We start from the raw sequence: 23,670 nt of genomic DNA, 5'->3' as shown, positions 1-23,670 counted from the left end.
CTGGAGAGAGTGCTTCGGCTGATACTGAAGCTGCCGAAAGGTTTCCAGCAGAACTGAAGAAAATAATTACAGAAGGCGGTTATTCTTATAAGCAAGTGTTTAACTGTGACGAAACTGCAATTTATTGGAAAAAATTGCCGAGCGAGACATTTATTTCGATAGAAGAAAAGCAGGCTAAGGGACACAAGGCATCGAAGGACAGGTTTACCCTAATGCCTATTATTAACGCCACTGGTGATGCTGTCCTTGGGCCTCTACTAGTGTACTATTCAGAAAATCCCAGGGCACTTAAAGGCGTTGATAAGAAAACACTTCCTGGTGTGTTCCGATCACATCCAAGCGGTTGGAACACCCAAGTGCTTTTTTTCTGAGTACATGAGCAGATACATTAGTCCTTTTGTTGAAAAATACTGTTGAGAAAATAACCTCGATAATAGGTGTCTTGTGATTGTCGATAATTGTGCTGCTCATCCGCCTGACATTACCGAGTATGGCAGTAACATTCGTGTTGCGTTCTTACCGCCAAATACGACATCGTTGCTGCAGCCGTGCGACCAAGGCCTAATAGCCACAATTAAAGCTTACTATACGCAAAATGTGATGCATTTTATTGTAAGTGCTATTGACAGAGAGGGCTGAAGCATCTTTACGAGAGGTCTGGAAAGACTACAATATAAAACTGGCAATCGCCAACATTGAAGATGCTCTCGATAGGCTAACAGTCTTGATGAGAAATGGCGTTTGGAGGAACTATGTCCCGAAGCAGTGAACGATTTTAAAGGCTTCGAACCATCAACAATAAATACGACAATAGTGAGCTTGGCTAAGGAGGCTGGGTTTGTGGAAGTTGATGAAGATGATGTTGAGGTTTTGGCATCCCATGACCAAGAATTGACAGATGAAGAGCTGATGCAATTGGAAGAGGAAAGGATAACAATCGAAACCGAACGCAGTAGCGAAAATGAAGTCGTCCAGGGACTGAACGTGAAGTAGTTGCATGAGATTTTCGCTGTGATTGACAGTGCTGCAATGATTGCAGAAAAGTATGACTTTAATTTTGAAAGGGCATGTAGGTTTAGGGCAGGTTTGCAGGATGGTTTGAGTGCTTACAAAGAACTGTATGATAGAAAAATACGTGAGGCTAAGCAGTCAAGTATACTGTTGTTTTTCAAGCTTTGCACATCAGCCACAGCAGACGACGAACCTCGACCTTCGACATCGAGGCATGCAGACATAGAAGATGACCTGGCTACCCTATTGGAAACAGACTACGATGAGATAACACCCCAGTCTCCTCTACCTCCCACCACCCCAATTTCCGACGACTCAGTCTAACACACCATCCCGATTCCCATAAGTGAAACTACACTGTACATACATTATTTCTACTTTATATAGGTTGTGTATCTTAGCGTTATTTAGTATGATTTGGCAGCCTTGTTGCTTAAAGGTTACTGGAGAGTGCTTCAGCCGACAGCGCCTGCGCCAACAACGCCTGCGCCGACAGTGCTTCTGCCGAGAGCGCATGTGTGAGATTTTCGCTGCGCTAGACTGTGCTTCAATGTTTGCAAAAAGTATTTCTACTTTATATAGGCTGTGTATTTATCATATCGTTCCTGTTTTTACTATATGTTACTGTTATTTTAGGTTTTATGTGTTATTTGGCATGATTTGGTAGGTTATTTTTTGGGTCTGGAAATGCTCATATTAATAAATGGTAATTGCTTCTTCACTTTACGACATTTCGGCTTACGAACCGTTTCATTGGAACGCTTTACCTTCGGATGGCAGGGGAAACCTGTACACTCTTTCAGCTATGTTGTGGAACCACATTTTTGCAGCATTTTGTAATCAAAAGATCAGCTCAGTCTAAAATCCATGATTTTCAGTGCACTGCTGAAGAAATGTTGCAGCAAGATGCATTTTTGAATACGACATTAAATCAGCACAGCATAAATAATTTTCACAAAACTATTCAAAAAGGATGGCAGTTGTCCTAGTATCTTGACCAACATTCATCCCTCAGAACAGGTGAGCTAATCATTATTGTTTGTGAGATCCTAGTTGACACTTCCTACACGACTGTGGCTACATTTCAAAAATTTTTAAAAAACTACAAAGCCAAAGCTGTAATTCTGAAAACAAATGTTGCACTTTCACACAGATCATTAAATTTAGCACACATCAGGCATTAATTTCTGGATCTTACTGCTCTGCAAGTATGAACTATTTATTGCATTGTCCACCCATGACATGTTTATCAATTCCAAAGTCCAGCTAAGGTGTGTACATCATTTTTCATTGATGGAAAAAAAGTCAAAAATTAGTTCTATAAAAAGCAATTTACCTGGAATGGGAAACAAAGTCATATACAGGAATCTCAACTATTTTTCCTTCAATTATATCTCTCAGGGTATTGAATATCAATTCATTATCAAAGGCATCTGCAAGCAAAAGAAATAAAATAAATACAGTTCCAGTAGATTAGAAATCAAAACTGCTTTCCATTGTAAACTTATTTAAGATTTACATACCTGGGTGATCAAAGTTAAACTGACCCTTCATTGCTTTTCCTTTCTGTTCAGGCGTCAGGACTCTATAAAAGCTGTCTTGGCTCACAATAACCACCTGGCGTTTGTGATGGTCGATCTCATTTTGACCAAGTAGCTGGACTATTTTCGTACAAACTGAAGACTACCTCAGAGAGAGAAAAAATGTGATACATAAGGCTGTGACTACTATATTGGGGCCTTCCCTAACCCTCACCAGAGTAGATTTCCAGTCCAAAATCCTTGGTATTGAGCTGCATTCAGATCAAAATTAAATTTGGAATTAAGTCAATGGTGTTTATTTATCTGATGTAGTTTTTAAAATAAAAATTTGTTACAATATTTAAGTAAATTATTCTGAAACTATGCAAAGTTTAAAAACTTTTACATGGAGTTTTGATTTATCAGGTTTGTTAACATTTGGAAATATTTTTCAAAGAGTCGCTTGCTTCATAAAGCTATCATTTCAGAATGGAGATTTTCTGTTGCATTTCCTGGAAGAAATTCACATAACAGAAAAATTACCAAGCACTGTGATGAACTAATCTTAGCATTTTCCACTCTAGTACAAGCAAAAGCTATCAACCATACACAACAAAAACCACTAGAACTAATTTTTCTTTCATTCTCTGAACTCATTTTACATCTGAGGCAGAGTGGAGTCATTATCAACAATAGACTTAACAATACAAGGCCAATCACTGCTGAAACACAGTTATGTCTATTAAAAGTCAAGCAATTTTGTTTTTTATTTTTGAAAGAAATGCGACTGAACAATTTGCAGTCACTGTGATTTCAATAAAGTGAATGTGTAGTATTTTCCCATCAGTCATTGCCAGGCACTTGTCACCCTTCCATCAGAATTTGATTTATTATATGTCATGTAATTTGCTATCATGCACCAGCAGTACAGTGCAAAGACATTCAGTACTAGAGTGCCTACGACTTCTGCACAAAACTGTATTTGTCAACGTGGAGCATTGCAGGAGGGGCGTGGAACTGGTAGCAGAGAAAGAGTGCCGGGGTGGGGTGTGGTGTGGGTGCAGACAAGGTCACCAGGCAAGGTCATTTGAACAATTGGTTTATTGATCATTTGCAGAATGTTCTCTGGTGCTTCCCTCTCCCTCCCTTTTCCCAACCATGATTCCCCTCTCCCAGCCTCCTTAGCACTCTCAATCCACAATAGAAACCCAACCAGAATCAGATTTATCATCACTCTGATATGTCATGAACTTTTTGTGGCAGCTGTACAGTGCAATACATAAAACTACTACAGGACTGTGTAACATCTAGGCACTCTAAGTATGGATATTTGTGTCCATAGATTATAAAGAGAGAATATAATTATTCAAAATTTAAGGATGGTTTAATTTATGTTTGTAATTGTTTTTAAGATACAGTAATTACTATGGGAGAAGGTGGGGAATGACTGATTAGACCATTAAGACTTTAACACCACAAAATATAGGAACAGAATTGGGCCATTTTGTCCATGGAGTCTGCTCCACCATTTCATTATGACTGATCCATTTCCTTCTCAGTCCCAATCTCCTGCCTTCTCCCCGTAACCATTCATGCCCTGACTAATCAAGAGTCTATCAGCCTCTGCCTTAAATATACCCAATGACTTGGCATCCATAACCGCCTGTGGCAACAAATTCCACAGATTCACCACTCTCTGGCTAAAGAAATTCCCCCTCATCTCTGTTCTAAATGGATATCCCTCTATTCTGAGGCCGTGTCCTCTGGTCTTAGGCTCCCCCACTATAGAAAAGATCCTCTACACATCCAAGCTATCGAGGGCTTTCACCTTTAGATGAGTTTCATTGAGAGCCCCCCCCCCACCCCCAGAGAGTACAGGCCCAGAGCCATCAAATCTCCTCACAAATCAACCCTTTCAATCCTGGAATCATTTTCGTGAACCTCCTCTGAACCCTCCCCAATGTCAGCACAACCTTTCTTAGATAAAGTGCCCGAAACTGCTCTCAATATCCAAGTGAAGCTGTACATTAAGCCTGAACATTACATCCTTGGGTTTATATTCTGGTCCTCACAAAATGAATGCTAACGTTGCATTTCCCTCCTTACCACAGATTCAACCTGCAAAGTATCCTTAAGAGAATCCTGCACGAGGACTCCCAAGTACCTTTGCATCTCAGATTTTTAAATGTTCTCCCCTTTTACAAAAATAGTCTACGCTTTTATTTCTTCCACCAAAGTGCATGACCATATATTTCCCAACTCTGTATTCCATCTACCTCTTCTTTGCCTATTCCCCAATCTGTCCAAGTCCTTCTACAGCCTCTCTGCTTCCTCAACACTACCTGCCCCTCCACCTATCTTTGTATCATCCGCAAACTTGGCCACAAAGTCAACAATTCCGTTATCCAAATTATTGACATACAAGGTAAAAAGAATCAGTCCCAACACAGACCCCTGTGGAACACTAGATACCAGCAGCCAACCAGAAAAGGCTCCCTTTGTTCCCATTGTTTGCTTCCTGCCAATCAGCCAATGCTCTGTCTATGTTAGCATCCTACCTGTAAATGCATGGCTCTTAACTTGTTATGCAGTCTTGTCAAAGGCCTTCAAAAATCCAAGTACACAACATTCACCGACTCTCCTTTGTCTTTCCTGCTTGTTATTTCTTCAAAGAATTCCAACAGATTTATCAGGCAAGATTTTCCTATGAGGAAACAATGCTGACTATGGCCTATTTTATCACGTGCTTCCAAGTACCCCAAAACCTCATCCTAACAATCAACTCCAATATGTTTCCAACCACTGAGGTCAGGTTAACTAACCTATTTTCCTTTCTTCTGCCTTTCTTCCTTCTTGAAGATTGGAATGACATTTGCAATTTTCCATTCCTCGGGAATGATGCCAGAATCAATCGATTCTTGAAAGATCATTACTAATGCCTCCACAATCTTTTCCAGAACCCTAAAGTGTAGACCATGTGGTCCAGGTGATTTATCTACCCTCAGACCTTTCAGCTTCCCAAGCATCTTTTCTCTAGTAATGGCAACTTCATTCACTTCTGCCTCCTGACACGCTTGATCTTCTGGCATACTGCGAGTGTCTTCCATAGTGAAGACTGATGCAAAAATACTTATTCAGGTCATCCACCAATTCCTTGTCCCCAATTACTATCTCTCCAGCATCATTTTCCAGTATCTACTCTCGCTCCTCTTTCATACCTTATATCACAAGAAACTTTTGCTATCTTCTTTAATACTATTGTCTAGCTTACGTTCGTATTCTATCTTTTCCCTTATTATGACTTGCTATTAATATTGCTTTCTGCTGGTTTTTAAAGCTTCCCAATCTTCTAACTTCCCACTAATTTTTGCTCTATTACAATATATGCCCACTCTGGCTTTGACTTCCCTTGGCAGCCATGGTTGCATCATCTGGCCTGTGGAAAGCTGCCAGTGAGTGAGTGGGCCAGTGAAGGAGTGGAACTTTGAGGTTTTGACTCGACAGGTTCTGGCAGTTGGTCTGTGCAATCAAGATTTGAATAGATCAGTAGAAAACCGTTGGATTAGACAATCAACATTTGAATGGCTCAGACTCAGCAGAAAGCAGCTGATTGGGCAATCGAGGTCAGGTGACCAAGCATTTTGAAAACCTCAAACCGATAAATAGAGGGTAGCTCAAGCGAAGCGGCCTGTGGAAAGTGGCCAGTGAGTGAGTGGGCCAGTGAAGGAGTGGAACTTTGAGGCTTTGACGAGAAGAGGCGGAGGACAAGCTTGATCACAGTTAGTCTTTACAATGCCTCCTGAGACGGTGATGTGCCTCTCATGTGAGATGTGGCAGTCTTGGGGGAACGCCCCTCTCCCGCAGAGTCACATCTGCCAGAAGTGCATACGGCTGGGAGATCTGGATGACCATGTAAGGAATCTGGAGCAGCAGCTGGATGACCTTCGACTCATAAGGGAGAATGAGGCAGTCATAGATGAGAGCTACAGGGAGGTAGTCACACCTAGGCTGTCGGAAGCAGGTCGTTGGTGACAGTCAGGGGAGGGAAAGCGAAGGTGAGCAGATAGGTAGTGCAGAGCACCCCTGTTGCCATTCCCCTGAATAATAAGTTTAACATCCTGGATACTGTTGGCGGGGATGACCAACCAGGTGTGAGCCACGGTGGCAGGGCCTCCGGCACTGAGTCTGACCCAGTGATGCAGAAGGGTGGGACGGAGAAGAGGAGAGCTGTCGTCATTGGAGACTCTGTAGTCAGGGGAGCAGACAGGAGATTTTGTGGATGTGAGAAGGACACCCGCATGGTTTCTGCCTCCCGGGTGCCAGGGTCCGGGATGTCTCTGACCGAGTGCACGACATCCTGGTACGAGAGGGAAAGCAACCAGAAGTCGTGATACACGTTGGTACCAATGACATAGGAAGGAAGAGGGATGAGGTCCTCAAGTGTGAGTTTCAGGAACTAGGCAGAAGGCTGAAGAAAAGGACCTCAAGGGTGGCGTTCTCAGGATTGCTGCCAGTGCTACGTGACAGTGATTGTAAGAATTGGAGGAGATGGCAGTTGAATGCGTGGCTGAGGAGTTGGTCTAGGGAGCAGGGTTTTAGATTTTTGGACCATTGGGATCTCTTCTGAGAAAGGGGGGACCTGTACAGATTGAATGGGTTGCACCTGAACTCAAGGAGGAGCAATATCCTTGGAGGTAGATTTGCTAGCATGGTTCGGGAGGGTTTAAACTAATTTGCAAGCGATAGAGCAGTGAAAGAAGTGAATGGAGTAAAGTCAGATCTAACATATAGAGAGGCTTTGAGGAAAGAGAAGCAGAATAAACTGTGTAAAAGTAGTAAGGTAGAAGGGCTGAAGTGTGTGTACCTCAATGCAAGAAGCATCAGGAACAAAGGTGATGAACTGACAGCTTGGATACATCCATGTAATTATGATGTAGTGGCCATTACAGAGACTTGGCTGGCACCAGGGCAGGAATGGATTCTTGATATTCCTGGATTTCAGTGCTTTAAAAGCGATAGAGAGGGGGGAAAAGGGGAAGAGGGTTGGCATTACTGGTCAGGGATACTATTACAGCTACAGAAAGGGTGGGTAATGTAGCAGGATCCTCTTCTGAGTCAGTATGGGTGGAAGTCAGGAACAGGAGGGGAGCAGTTACTCTGTTGGGGGTATTCTATAGGCCCCCTGGTAGCAGCAGAGATACAGGGGAGCAGATTGGGAGGCAGATTTTGGAAAGGTGCAAAGATAACAGGGTTGTTATCATGGGTGACTTTAACTTCCCTAAAATTGATTGGCACCTGAATAGTTCCAAGCATTTAGATGGGGCAGAGTTCGTTAAATGTGCCCAGGACGGATTCCTGTCACAGTATGTGGACAGGCTGACTAGGGGGAATGCCATACTAGATCTAGTATTAGGTAATGAACCGGGTCAGGTCACAGATCTCTCAGTAGGTGAGCATCTGGGGGACAGTGACCACCGCTCCCTGGCCTTTAGCATTATCATGGAAAAGGACAGAATCAGAGAGGACAGGAAAATTTTTAATTGGAGAAAGGCAAATTATGAGGCTATAAGGCTAGAACTTGCGGGTGTGAATTGGGATGATCTTCTTGCAGGGTAATGTACTATGGACACAATGGACATGTGGTCGATGTTTAGAGATCTCTTGCGGGATGTTAGGGATAAATTTGTCCCGGTGAGGAAGATAAAGAATGGTAGGGTGAAGGAACCATGGGTGACAAGTGAGGTGGAAAATCTAGTCAGGTGGAAGAAGGCAGCATACATGAGGTTTAGGAAGCAAGGATCAGATTTGTCTATTGAGGAATATAGGGAAGCAAGAAAGGAGCTTAAGAAGGGGCTGAGAAGAGCAAGAAGGGGGCATAAGAAGGCCTTGGCGAGTAGGGTAAAGGAAAACCCCAAGGCATTCTTCAATTATGTGAACAAAAAAAGGATGACAGGAGTGAAGGTAGGACCAATTAGAGATAAAGGTGGGAAGATGTGCCTGGAGGCTGTGGAAGTGAGCAAGGTCCTCAATGAATACTTCTCTTCGGTATTCACCAATGAGAGAGAACTTGATGATGGTGAGGACAATATGAGTGAGGTTGATGTTCTGGAGCATGTTGATATTAAGGGAGAGGAGGTGTTGGAGTTGTTAAAATACATTAGGACGGATAAGTCCCCGGGGCCTGACGAAATATTCCCCAGGCTGCTCCACGAGGCGAGGGAAGAGATCGCTGAGCCTCTGGCTAGGATCTTTATGTCCTCGTTGTCGACGGGAATGGTACCAAAAGTTGTCCCCTTGTTCAAAAAAGGTAGTAGGGATAGTCCGGGTAATTATAGACCAGTGAGCCTTACGTCTGTGGTGGGAAAGCTGTTGGAAAAGATTCTTAGAGATAGAATCTCTGGGCATTTAGAGAATGATGGTCTGATCAGGGACAGTCAGCATGGCTTTGTGAAGGGCAGATCGTGTCTAACAAGCCTGATAGAGTTCTTTGAGGTGACCAGGCATATAGATGAGGATAGTGCAGTGGATGTGATCTATATGGATTTTAGTAAGGCATTTGACAAAGTTCCACACCGTAGGCTTATTCAAAAAGTCAGAAGGCATGGGATTCAGGGAAGTTTGGCCAGGTGGATTCAGAATTGGCTTGCCTGCAGAAGGCAGAGGGTCATGGTGGAGGGAGTACATTCAGACTGGAGGATTGTGACTAGTGGTGCCCCACAAGGATCTGTTCTGGGACCTCTACTTTTCATGATTTTTATTAACGACCTGGATGTGGGGATAGAAGGGTGGGTTGGCAAGTTTGTAGACACAAAGGTTGGTGGTGTTGTAGATAGTTTAGAGGATTGTCAAAGATTGCAGAGAGACATTGATAGGATGCAGAAGTGGGCTGAGAAGTGGCAGATGGAGGTCAACCCGGAGAAGTGTGAGGTGGTACAGTTTGGAAGGACAAACTCCAAGGCAGAGTACAAAGTAAGTGGCAGGATACTTGGTAGTGTAGAGGAGCAGAGGGATCTGGGGATACATGTCCACAGATCCCTCAAGGTTGCCTCACAGGTGGATAGGGTAGTTAAGAAAGCTTATGGGGTGTTAACTTTCACAAGTCGAGGGATAGAGTTTAAGAGTCGCGATGTAATGATACAGCTCTATAAAACTCTGGTTAGGCCACACTTGGAGTACTGTGTCCAGTTCTGGTCGTCTCACTATAGGAAGGATGTGGAAGCATTGGAAAGGGTACAGAGGAGATTTACCAGGATGCTGCCTGGTTTAGAGAGTATGCATTATGATCACAGATTAAGGGGCTGTACTCTTTGGAGAGGAGGAGGATGAGAGCAGACATTATAGAGGTGTACAAGATAATAAGAGGAATAGATAGAGTGGATAATCAGCACCTCTTCCCTGGGCACCACTGCTCAATACAAGAGGACATGGCTTTAAGGTAAGGGGTGGGAAGTTCAAGGGGGATACTAGAGGAAGGTTTTTTCCTCAGAGAGTGGTTGGTGCATGGAATGCACTGCCTGAGTCAGTGGAGGAGGCAGATACACTAGTGAAGTTTAAGAGACTACTAGACAGGTATATGGAGGAATTTAAGGTGGGAGGTTATATGGGAGGCAGGGTCTGAGGGTAGGCACAACATTGTGGGCCAAAGGGCCTGTACTGTGCTGTACTATTCTATTTATTTAATCCTGCCTTTAGAACACTACTTTCTGGGATGCATCGATCCTGCATCTTTTAAATATTCCCATAAACTCCAGCCATTGCCACTCTGTCATCATCCTTGCTAGTGTCTCCTACCGATCAACGTTGGTCAGCTCTTCTCTCATGCCTCTGTAATTGCCTTTACTCCACAGTATCACTGATACATCCGACTTTAGCTTCTCCTTTTCAAATTGCATCATATCATATTATGATCACTGCTCCCCAAAGGTTTCTTTATCTTAAGCTCTCTAATCAATTCCAGTTCATTGCAAACACCCAATCCAGAAGACCTGATCCCTTAGTGGGCTCAACCACAAAGTGTTCTTAAAAAGCCACCTTGTAGGTATTCTACAAATTTACAAATTCCCGTTCCTGGGATCCAGCACCAACCTGGCTCTCCCAATATACCAACATATCGAAACCCCCCCCCCCCATGACTATTATAACACTTTTGGGCTTTTTAACATGTATTTTCTAATCACCCATTTTAAATTAAAGCCCACATCTTTGCTACATTTCGAAGGCCTGCATACAAACTCTCATTAGGGTCTTGCTGATTGCACGTCACCTCTCTCGAAAGATTTGATTTCATTTTTTCTCCTTCCCTATGACCTTCCGCATGCAGCTACCCCATTTTAATAAATCTCAACACAAGATGCCTTTTGCATGAAAAACTCCAATTTTTCCATTTAACAACATCATACAAGGCCTTTCCATGCACAAAAATCATGAAATTGGCTGATGTTTGAAACAGGGCCAAGGTGGATTAAAGCAAAAAAAAAAAAGGGAACAAAATGGGATCTGTGTAGCTCTTGATGAGATCATGCTCAATTTCGTGCTGCAGTCAGCATTTTCTCTTCAGAAGGGCATCAGTCCTGAAAGCAAAACGGACTGTGGCCAAGAGCGCACACAGTGGCTGCTATAGAGCATAGGGCACTGTAGAAATGAGGAAAAGGGCTTCACAACTCAAAGCATAATACTTGAGTCCTGGTGCATGAGATAGTGGTCAGGAGGGATACCCTGTGCAAATGGGAATGCTGGGGGGCCAGGGGAGGTGGAATAGGGATGGGTTGAGGAATGGGCAGTAAGGTGTTGGTGCAGGGTAGCAGATTTGGCAGGCACACCATTAGAATGGCTGGCAAGATGTGACTGGGATAGTACCAACCAGGAAATAGAATTCCTCATTTATAGAGCTCATTTGTCACAAGTCATTCAGCGATCTTATAAGTTAAGGCCAATATAAATATTAACATCTGTCACTTCCCACCCTTGCCTACATCACTCTCTACCCTTACTACACAAGTAACACTCCCAACTCCCACAGAGAGGCAAAGCTGTCAAAGTGGCAATAACGAACAGGACACAATGTTTTTCAACACCTCCATTTGGACAGTAAAAGAGAGTCCGCCTTATGGGACAGACAGCTCTTGTGATTGTAGTCTTCCCCAGATGGAGTTGACCAACTAGAACCTTCTCCTTAATATTAACAACGACACCCACTTCTGGGCCCTGACACTCTCACATTTCTGGCATTCCGCTACTGGCAGTGAAGGCTGATGCAAAATACTTATCAAGTTATTCTGTTACTTCTTTGTCCTCCCATTACTACCTCTCCAGTGTCATTTTCCAGCGGTCTGATAGCTACTCTCACCTCTCTTTTACTCTTTATATCTGAAAAAAGAAACAGCTCTTGGTATCCTCTTTATTATTGGCTAGCTTACCCTCATATTTCATGTTCTCTCCTTATGTCTTTTTAGTTGCCTTCCGCTGATTTTATAAAAACTTCCCAATTCTCTAATTTACCATTATTTTTTGCTCTATTATCTGCCCCCTTTTTCTTTTATGCTTCTTCAAATTCCCTTGTCAGCTACAAATGTGTTATTCTGCCTTTAGAATACATCTTCTTGGTTGGGATGTATCTATACTGCATCTGCTGACTTACTCTCAGAAACTCTGGCCTTTGCTGTTCTGTGCCATCCCCACTAGTGTCCCCTCCCAATCAAGTTTGCCCACCTCCTCTCTCATGCCACTGTAATTCCCTTTACTCCACTAATACTGACACATCTGACTTTACCTTTTCCCTCTCAAACTGCAGGGTGAATTCTTTCATATTATGATCACTGGTTCCCAAGGGTTCTTTCACTTTAAACTCCCTAATCACAACAACCAATCCAGAATTGCTTTTCCACTAGTGGGCTCAACCACAAACTGCTCTAAAAAAGACATCTGTAGGAATTCTACAAATTCCCTCTCTCAAGATCCAACACCAATCTGATTTTCCCAATCTACCAGCATAATGAAATCCTCCGTGACTATCATAACTTAGCTCTTTTTACATGCCTTTTCTATGTCCTGTTATAATCTTTAGCCCACATACTGACTAGTGTTCAGAGGCCTGTATACAACTCCCATCAGGGTCTTCTTACCCTTGCAGTTTTTTTTAAACTCTACCCACAAAGTTTCTACATCTTTTGATCCTATGTCACCTCTTTCAAAGGATTTGATGTTTTTTTTTAAAACAGAGCCGCCCCACCCCCTCTGCCTGCCCTTTTGCCACAATGTGTATCTTTGTATGTTAACCTCCGAACTATGATCTTCTTTCAGCAACAACTCAGTGATGCCCACAAAGTCATTCATGCCTGCCAATCTCTAACTGGGCTACAAGATCATCTACAATATTCTGTTTATTGTGTGCATTCAAATATAACACCTTCAGTCTTGTATTCATCACCCTTTTTGATTTTGCTTCCACGCTACACACCAACTCATCCCACTAACTGCAATTTTGCCCTACCATCTTCCTGTCCTTCCACACAGTCTCACTACACACTGTATCAACTTGTACACCGACTGCCGCATTCTCAGCCCTATCACTCCAATTCCCACCACCTTGCCAAATTAGTTTAAATCCTCCCCAACAGTTCTAGCAAACCCGCCTACAAGAATGTTGCCGCCGCGCCCCCCCCCCCCCTCGGGTTCAGGTGTAACCTGTCCTTTTTGTACAGGTTATACCTTTCCCAGAAGGGACTTAAATGACTCAGAAATCTGAAATCCCATCCCCTGCATCAATTCCTCAGCACCACATTCACCTGCCAGATCACCTTATTCTTACCCTCACTGGCATATGGCACAGGTAGCAATCCAGAGATTACTACCCTGGAGGTCCTACTTTCCAGCTTCCTACCCAAATCTTTATATTCTATAATCAGGATCTTGTTCTATATACATGTGCTTCTAATGGCTTGCTGTAGTGCATCACTAGGGCAACTGTTGAATCAGCATTTCACCACTAAATGATGGATAAAGCACTCCATTGCTTTTTAACTGTGAATGGTAAAGCTTGAGTAGCCCACAGCGTCGCTTATGACTTGCAGTCAGCAAATATTCCCTTGAACTAATGATAAAAGTAAAGCAAAGCAATGTGTCCCTAGTTTACTGGAGTTGTTAACACCGATCACACAGTGGAGCTCAAGGATGTCAATTGGGGACAAAGGTTATTGCAGGAATACTAATGATAACTGTGTACCTGAGGCTCGGGACACTGTAAACAGGACTCAGATACTGACACTACTTCGTCCAGGAAAAGTTTGTGAGTGCCTTCCATTCCAACTTAAAATTACTTCTGCAAGCAACTGCTAATTAAACCAAATTTTAAGGTCATCTTGTTTCAACAATTTCAAGTGATTCTGCTACAGTAGCTTACACCTCTGAAGCACTTGTCCCACCTTTGGCTTACACCGTCATCAAGCTGTTGTAGTTGCTGAAAATATATTTAAATATAAGCAGAAACTATGTGCTGGCTTCTTGCACTTAGCTTATTGTACAATAGTTTTCCATATCTTGACTGCAGAATCTTTCTAACCAAAACCAGGAAATTGGATTTCGCAATCCATCTGCGAGAATTTATAACAGCAGGAAAGACTCAACAAACAGAAGGTCTATTCTCCACAGAAAAATACTCTAGCAGACAAGCTGAGGCAAATAACCCGGCTTCTGACCTGAAAATCCCGTTTAATGTATAGATGCAAAGATACGGGGTTGTGATTGGAAGGCATTGTTACAGACATGCTACTTGAGGAGGCTGCAAATGGGCAGATTATGGTGATTTAAGAAACTAAATTGGGTACCGAAGCAGTCAATTGTCAAAAGGTTCAGGAATAGTCAAGACCAATTGGCTTATTCTTGTTAGCTACATGGGAATCTAATGTCTAAGGATACAAATTGTATCAGGACAGGCAGGAAGGTGGGGTGAGGAGGAAGGAGCGGCGTTGCTCTGTTGGTTTAAAAAAAATGCAATCAAAACATTAGAAAGAGGTGACATAGGGTTGGAAGGTGTTGAATCACTGTGGATAGAGCTAAGGAACTGCAAAAGTAATAAGACGCTGGTGGGAGTTGTATACAGACCCCCAAACAGTAGTAATGATATTGACTACAAATTACAACGGGAGATAGAAAATGTAGTTAATTTTACAATAGGGGACTTCAATATGCAGAGATTGGAAAAAAATCAGGTCAGTGCTGGATTCCAGGAGGGGGAATTTCTAGAGTGCCTATGAGATAGCTTCTGAGAGCATTTTGTGGATGAGCGCACTAGTGGATCAGCTATTCTAGAATGGGTGTTGTGCAATGAACCTGAATTAATTAGAGAGCTCAAGGTAAAAGAATCCTTATGGGCAAGTGATCATAAAATGATCGCAATCACCCTGAATTTTGAGAAGGAGAAACTAAAGTCAGATCAGTGTTCCAGTAGAGTAAAAAGGAATTGCAGATATATGAGAGGAGTTGGCCAGAATTGATTGGAAAAGAACACTGGCAGGGATGACGGCAGAGCAGCAATGGCCGAATTTCTAGAAGCAATTCCAAAGGCACATGATATATACATCCCAAAGAGGAAGTAGTATTCTAAGGGAAAGATGACAAAACTGTGGTTAACAAAATAAATCAAAGCCAATAGAAACGCCAAAGGGGCATATAATTGAGCAAAAATTAGTGGGAAGTTAGAGGATTAAGAAGCCTTTAAAAACCATCAGAAGGCAACTAAAATGTCATTAAGAAGGTAAAGAAAGTAAGCTAGCCAATAATATTAAAGACACCAAAAGTTTTTTAAGATATATAAAGTGCAGGAGAGGAGAGAGTGGATATTGGACCACTAGAAAATGATGCTGGAAAGGTAGTAATGGGGGACAACGAAATGGCAAACGAACTTATGTATTTTGCATCAGTCTTCACTGATGAAGACACTAGCAGTATGATGGAAGTTCCAGGTACAGGGGTCATGAAGTGTGTGAAGTTACCAGACAACTAGATTGTAGTGGCATTAATAATATTTCAAGAATCAATTGATTCTGGCATGGTTCCAGAGGACTGGAAAATTGCAAATGTCACTCCACTCTTCAAGAAGGGAGAGAGGCAGAAGAAATGAAATTATGGGCTAGTTAGCCTGACTTCATCGGTTGGAAAGATGTTGGAGTCCATCATTAAGTATGAAGTTTTGGGTTACTTGGAGGCACATGATAAAGTAGGCCATAGTTAGCATGGCTTCCTCAAGGGAAAATCTTGCCTGACAAATCTGTTGGAATTCTTGAAGAAATAACAAGCAGTATAGACAATGGAGAATCAGTTGATGTTGTGTCCTTAGATTTTTTAGAAGGCCTTTGACATGGTGCCACACATGAGGCTGCTTAACAAGATATGCGCCAATGGTATTTCAGGAAAGATTCTAGCATAGATAAAGCAGTGGCTGATTGGCACCCGGCAAAGTGGGAATAAAAGGAGCCTTTCCTGGTTGGCTGCTGGAGACTAGTGGTGTTCCACAGGGACCGATTCTTTTTACGTTATATGTCAATGATTTGGATGATGGAATTGATGGCTTTAGTGCAAAGTCTGCAGATGATATAAAGACCGGTGAAGGGTCAGGTAATTTTGAGAAGTAGGGAGGCTACAGAAGGACTTAGACAAATTAGGAGAATGGGAAAGAAATAGCAGATGGAATACAGTGCAGGGAAGTGCATAGTCATGCAATTTGGTAGAAGAAATGTAAGGGTTGACACTTTTCTAAATGGAAAAAAGAAAATTCAAAGAACTGAGATGCGAAGGGACTTGGGAGTCCTTGTGCAGGATTCCCTAAGGGTTAATTTGCAGGTTGAGTCTGGCGAGGAAAGCAAATACAATGTCAGCATTCATTTCAAGGGGACTAGAATTTAAAAGCAAAGATGTAATGTTGAGAATTTATAAAGCACTGGTGAGGCTTCAAGTATTGTAAGCAGTTTTGGGCCCCTTATCTTAGAAAGGATGTGCTGAAGCTAGAGAGGGTTTAAAAGGAGGTTCACGAAAATGATTCCAGGATTGAATGACTTGTCATATTAAGAGCGCTTGATGGCTCTGGGCCTGTATTCACTGGAATTTAGAAGAATGAGGGCTGACCTCATTGAAGCCTATCGAATGGTGAAAGGCCTTGATAGAGTGGAAGTTTCCAGTGGTGGGAGCGTTTAAGAGCAGAGGTCACAGCCTCAGAAAAAAGGCGATGAGGAGGAATTTCTTTGGTCAGAGTGGTGAATCTGTGGAATTATTTCCCCACAGACAGCTGTAGAGGCCAAGTCTTTATGTATATTTAAGGCAGAAGTTGATAGATTCTTGATTAGTCAGGGCATGAAGGGAGATTGAGGCTGAGAGAATAGATCAGCCATGATGAAATGGTGGAGCAGACTCAATGGGCCAAAATGCCTAATTCTGCTCCTATAACTTACGGATCTCAATCTATTCAAAGAAAAGAAGGACCACTTCCTCTTCAGCACATATTTCACTACTAAGCACATGTGCTCCTGCCATTTATCTGCTACAGCTCTGCACAGAACAGATCTATGCACGGAAGACAATTTTTTTTTAATATAAAAAGAACCAGGAACAGAACATGATGCACATTTATAATAATTACTGAGTATTAAGGGTTTACAGAAAAGTGCCAGATATTTCAAACAACTACATGAAGAATACAACGAAAACATTTTTAGATGCCATTACATATATTCACATCGTTTATCCCCAAGTGCATGATTTTCCGAAAATACCTCCCAAATACAGACTGTGTTAAAAACCCTAATGCATGACCCAAAATTATTTCAGGACTTAAACTGCCACAATTTAAAGCTAAACGTCTTCAGCTGGTTACGAAGGGATTTAAAGATATACAATATAATCAGGATTTAGTGCACTTAATTTTTTCCAGCATGTGGGAATCTTATAAATATTGATAGTATTGCCCTGTCCCAATTTCAAATGGACATGGTCAAATACTCAAAAACAAAAAAAAGTCAGTGCAGAGAAAAAAAAAATCCAAGGTTAAGGTGCAAAATATTTAAAAATACAGAGCTGCTGGTAAGCTGGTAGAATGCATAACTCCCAAAAGTATGTCAGCTGATCTTATAATACCTCTTTTAAAAACTTCTTTGTGGCCATGGACATCAATTAAAAAGAAACATTAATGTTTGCACAAGGCTTACATTTTCGAATTAGCCAAACCCCTAACTAAACCGTTTCAGATGTGTTAAAACACTGACATTGATCCAACAAAATGTAGAAAACTGCACAGCTTGTCCTGTTCATAAAAAGGCAAGGCAAATCTAACCTACTGTAGCTAATTACTATCCATTACACTCTCAGTTATCACCAAAATGGTGGAAGGTGCATTAAAGACCATCAATTAGCATTTACCAAAGAAAGCCCAGTTGGGGATTTGCCAAAAACGCTCAGCTTCAGAATTCACGACAGCCTTGGTCTAAACAAGAATCAGAACTGAAAACCAGAAAGGAGGGGAGATGACTGCCTTTGACACAAAGAGAACAGTTAACTGAATTCCAACGTTAAGGAACTGCTAAAGCCGAAGGCAATGGGCAAAAAGAAAACACTCTAATGGCTAAAGCCAACCCATGCACAAGGGAAGATGGTTATTATTGTTGGAGGCATATAATCCAAGCTTAAGGACATCACTACAGGTGTTCCTTAGGGTAGTCTTGTAGGTCCAACAGTATTTAATTGTTTCATCAATGACCTTTCTTCTGTCATAAGATCAAAAGTGGGGATCTATACTGATGACGTACTATTTTCCATTCCACTTGCAACTTCCTGATAAATGAAGCAATTCATGCCCACATATGTCTAGACAGGGACACCATTCAGGCATGAGCTGACAAGTGGCAAGTAACATTCACAGAGCAGAGTAGAGTCTAAACCATCTACCCCTGATATTCAATGGTACTAATCATTACCCAAATCATTCACTATTGACCATAAACTCTCCCACACTAACATTGTGCCTACAAGAACAGGTCAAAGGCTGGGCATTCTCTGATAAGCCACTCAAAATCCACAGTGTGACAGGAATGGTATATTTCAAGTTAAGAACACATTTCTCCTAATCTATAGTGAAATTAAGGAATCCAAGATCTGTCAATTTGAAGGCTAATGACACAAGCTTCATTCACTGAATAGCTAAAGCTTAGAATTCTTTAAGAACACAGATGGGGAACAAATAAAAGGGATAATGACAAAGCATCATACAAACTGAACATGCCAGAAATACAGATACCAAAGGTAAGGTAAGAGGCAGATAATACAGGGAGAAAAAAGTTAATCTTTCAAGCCCATAACATAGGATAATAAAGCATACCACATTGTGGCAGAATAGATTTTTCAGCTAAGTATCCAGTTTAGGTCTGGCTAGATCACTGATTTAGACAAGTCATTGACAACATCAGATGTTAACAGGTAATTCCTTTAGCTCAACAGCGCTGGGCTGGTTCCTAATAATTTGCTAAAAAACTGGGTTTGTAAATGTTAATTGATTGAATATTCTGTAACACTCCTTTATACTACCCTCACCTTTCATATTATATAGTGCCATTGTTTTAATTTTGATCAAAAGTCTGTTTGCAATTAAAGAAATATCTATTAAGGTTAAAAAGGATTCTTAAAAAAGTAAAGCTAGTGCTCAATTATCGCATCCTGAAACACTTCAATGACAATACTGCTGTTTATGAGTATTTGATCAGGGTAATAACTCTTCTCCGATTAAGTTTACAGACACAAAATCTAGTTCAGAGAAGAACTGTAAAGATCAGGCTGCATCTGCAGAGTAAAAGATAATGAAATTTGAGAAAAAAAGACATGAACTCTTTGCTAAGGGAAGAGACTACATTAGAAACATTACCTGGATGTTTTCTCCTGACTACTTCAACTGAACCAGCATTTGCAACTTGAATCACTAAGTTAGAAATAGTACTCAGAGTGACTTTAACACATGAAACCCAATCAGATGAGTGAGGGTGAGTAACATAAACAATATTACTGAAAAAAAAAGGGATGCAATGAAAGCTGTCAGGACACCTCCAATGAGCAATGCCTCAAGAAGGCAACGTCCATCATTAAGGATCCCCATCACCCAGGTCATACCTTGTTTTTACTGCTACCATCAGGACGGAGATACAGAAGCCTGAAGGAACACACTCAACAATTCAGGAACAGCTTCTTCCCCTCTGCCATGAACACTACCTCACTGCTTTTCAATTACCTTTTTGCACTACTTATTGATTTTAACTTTACTGTAATTCACATTTTTTCTATTATGTATTGCATTGTACTGCTGCAGCAAAGACAGTGAATTTTGTGACATACACCGGTGATATTAAAGCTGATTCTGATTCAATGAGTGTATCTTTCTAGACAAGATTTTTTTGTAACTCGACCTCCAGTGGGTCAAACTGTCAACTGCCAGACAGAACAGTCAGCAGATCAGTGAAGTACAGGATGCTGAACTGACCAATTTACCTATTGCAGCCAATATATACTGGCTATACAGCCAAGACAATTATATTGCAGCCTTCAGCATTATGCAGTATAGCATTAAGCAAGACATAATTGTGCACAACTGGCAGGAATGTGCTGCAAAATTATTTTATACTAATATAATAACACACAAACAATTTCAGCTTCAAGTAACAAATGATGTACAGACAAGTATAAACACTAATTTACACTCCACAAAAATGTCACAGCTATTAGATACAAAACAGTAAATAGGAAACTAAAAACAATTTCAAGGGGGTTAGAAATTGCTAAAACTACACATTCAGAAAGGGAAACAAAAATGTGTTAATAAGCATGTTGCATATTTCTGTACCTCCTAAATATCCTAACTGCCTATCACTACTAAGGACAAAAACAAGCCAATGACAATACCATAATCTGCAAGTTCTCCTCCAACATCTAACCCATAGTCGCTGGATCTACATTCTGGAACAATTCATCTAGCAGCACTGTGGAACCACTTTTACCACACTTCTTGCAACAGTCCTTGTAAGGTGGTGGTGAACTAGTCACTGGCAATTATGAATAGATAACTAATACCTAATTAGTTAGAATATAAAATAATTGAGGGGTATAGATAAGGTGAATGCAAGCTGGCCATTTCCATTGAGATTGGGAACTAGAACTAGAGGTCATAGGTTAAGGGTGAAAGGTGAAATATTTAAAGAGAACATGAAGGAAACTTTTTTCACTCCGAGTGGTGCCAGTGTGGAATGAGTTGCTAACGGAAGTGGTGGAAGGGAGTTCGAGGCATCATTCCAGGAAGTTTTAATAAGTACATGGTTATGGAGGACCATAGTCCAGGGGCTGGTGGACAGAACTATGCAGAATAAGTTTGGCACGCACTATATGGACTGAAGGGCCTATTTTGTACTGTAGTGCTCTGACAATGATCAACATTCACATTCCAAGAGCAAGTTCAGTTCACACCAGCTATGAATTTAATCTTTTAATCAGTTTGAAAAGTCATTTTTATGCATTTTCCATACCATTAAGTAACAAGATCAAAAGCATCAGCAGGGATGCACTTTTATATAGATACCTTGACAATTTTCTCAAACAGGTTATAATCCATGCAGAGATTATATAACAGTTACCGCTTAATGTTGACAAACGTGATGCGAAACTTTATCAATAATTTACTTATCAAGCAATAAACTAGAAGCCTCATTTTAAATCCGTAATTTCAAGGGCTCTTTTTGATTCTGGTGCAAGCAAACACTATGCTATAAAAGCAGCAGGCCAGGCAGCATCTCGAGGAAGAGGTACAGTCCACGTTTCAGGCCGAGACCCTTCGTCAGGACTAACTGAAGGAAGAGCTAGTAAGAGATTTGAAAGTAGGAGGGGGAGGGGGAGATCCAAAATGATAGGAGAAGACAGGAGGGGGAGGGATGGAGCCAAGAGCTGGACAGGTGATTGGCAAAAGGAATATGAGAGGATCATGGGACAGGAGGCCCAGGGAGAAGGAAAAGGGGGAGGGGGGGACCCAGAAGATGGGCAAAGGGTATAGTCAGAGGGACAGAGGGAGAAAACGGAGAGAAAGAATGTGTGTATATAAATAAATAACGGATGGGGTACGAGAGGGAGGTGGGGCATTAACCTCCCCCTTTTCTTTTCTCCCTAGGCCTCCTGTCCCATGATCCTCTCATATCCCTTTTGCCAATCACCTGTCCAGCTCCTGGCTCCATCCCTCTCCCTCCTGTCTTCTCCTATTGTTTCGGATCTCCCCCTCCCCCTTTCAAATCTCTTACTATCTCTTCTTTCAGTTAGTCCTGACGAAGGGTCTCGGCCCGAAAAGTCGACTGTACCTCTTCCTAGAGATGCTGCCTGGCCTACTGCATTCACCAGCAACTTTGATGTGTGTTGCTTGAATTTCCAGCATCTGCAGAACTCCTCGTGTTTACTATGCTATAAAATTTCGCTTTGGGCAAAATTAGCTTCTGCAGCTCTCAATGAATATCATGAATATAGTATCACACAGATGAATATAGAATAAATATTCCAGTCGCTAATCAATAGCTTAATTTAACTTATTCCAATCTTTAAGAATGCAACACAATGCGTTATCTTTATCCTTTGGGAACGCCTTTGCTTTAGATAGAGCAGAGAGTCCTAACATGAGGTCCACGGCACCAAAAAAGGTTGAGAACCCCAGTTTTAAAGGGAGTATAAGTAACAATGAAACAGTCCAAACTGTGCTTAGTTAGTTTTACACGTCAAGTTATTCCGTCTAGCTGGACTCTTCGGTATTCCTCTTAAAGTAAATAATCGGGCACAATTTTCACGTTCAAATTAACTACTCGAAGTATTTCCAGTCGTAGAAACATGCTGGCTTAGAAAGAAGCTGGTGCTTCTTTTAAGCCATTCGGAAATTAAGTTTGTGACTAACCTTGAAGAAATTCTAAAACACACCCAATGGGAACTTAACACATGGCGGGAAGACCGGACACAACGTGTAAGCATGGGGAACAAGGAAATAAATTTAATGCTTCTGGGATAAAACAAGAAGCGCCGGAAACATTCAACAATAATTCAAACAACTGTAACATTTTCCATGTTGATCTTAAATGCCCAGAATTTATACTTTGTTTTCGCTTTTTGAGTTGTTCTGGGCTCAGATTTAAAGCAACCAAGTTCAAATGTGATTTCCTGTCTCTCTCTCGCTCAATCCCCTCCTCCTGAACACCCCTCGCACGTTTATAACTCAGCAGTAATGTACATAATAAGCATGAAAGGCATTTATCCGCAACAGAACCCAAACAATACTCCGCTTCCATCCCAAACAATTCCTCCCGTTAAATCACAGTGTGATATGCCACATTTTAAAAACGCGTTGGTCTTGAAATTCCCATAAAGACAAAGGATGCGGATGCAGTAACTGCTGCAGGGTTGGACCAGCTTCCCCCTATGCTTCGGACTTCGGTTTTCCAAAGCCCCTGCCACGGGTGGCTAAAACATAGATTTATAATATTCTTAATACACTTAACCATTAATATAAATCACTAATTCCTGCTGCATCAAACAATACAACTCTTATAGGCTAACGCACCAGGCGAGAGAGTCTGCACCCATTCCCTCTCTGCTCGGTTTACTCTATAACGCCGCTATAAATCATACTAGAGACCTAGCAGCGAGGGCAACAGCTGGAAGCTTGGAGTAACCACCCAGTGCCGCCGCCGCCGCCGCTTTAACCCGCGCATCAATCGCTGCTGAAACGCGTCAATCGGAAACATAAGCATACTTTCCCGCTGGCGGTGCCCCCTCCAACCCCAATTAGAAAGGGTTTGCGGTTCTGGACCGTCTGATCGCTGTCTCCTGCCATGATGCACACCAGTTCTTGAGGATTCCCCTTCCCCCCACCACCTTTTCGAATCCGGTTTGGTCTGGTCCCAATGAAATAGGGCTATCTCGACTGAAATTTCTCCACCATTTCTGAAGATACCCAAATTTATAACACTATACTTTGCTGTAAATGCCCAGATACATTTCCTAAGATGAGCCAAGCCACTGATTCAGACAATCGCCATTCTCAGGAACACTGCCTAGGCTGTCTAACTTTTATACTGAAGGACGGGGGTGGAGC

At 41.8% G+C, this 23,670-nt stretch overlaps 1 protein-coding gene across 1 annotated transcript in view; it reads right to left on the bottom strand.

The window, feature by feature from the left end:
* Nucleotides 1-23,670, bottom strand: part of uck2a (uridine-cytidine kinase 2a) — a 48,365-nt gene extending 24,695 nt beyond the window's left edge. Inside the window, exons 1-3 of the mRNA XM_072274230.1 lie at nucleotides 23,329-23,670; nucleotides 2,535-2,694; nucleotides 2,348-2,444 (exon numbers count right to left, since the gene is read on the bottom strand). Coding sequence (XP_072130331.1) covers nucleotides 2,348-2,444; nucleotides 2,535-2,694; nucleotides 23,329-23,409 — 338 coding nt within the window. The 5' untranslated portion in view covers nucleotides 23,410-23,670. The remainder of the gene's footprint in view (nucleotides 1-2,347; nucleotides 2,445-2,534; nucleotides 2,695-23,328) is intronic.

The sequence above is a fragment of the Mobula birostris genome, chromosome 12 (assembly GCF_030028105.1).
Source record: "Mobula birostris isolate sMobBir1 chromosome 12, sMobBir1.hap1, whole genome shotgun sequence".
Classification (NCBI taxonomy): Eukaryota; Metazoa; Chordata; class Chondrichthyes; order Myliobatiformes; family Myliobatidae; genus Mobula; species Mobula birostris.
This window is presented reverse-complemented; position numbering and strand designations above follow the sequence as displayed.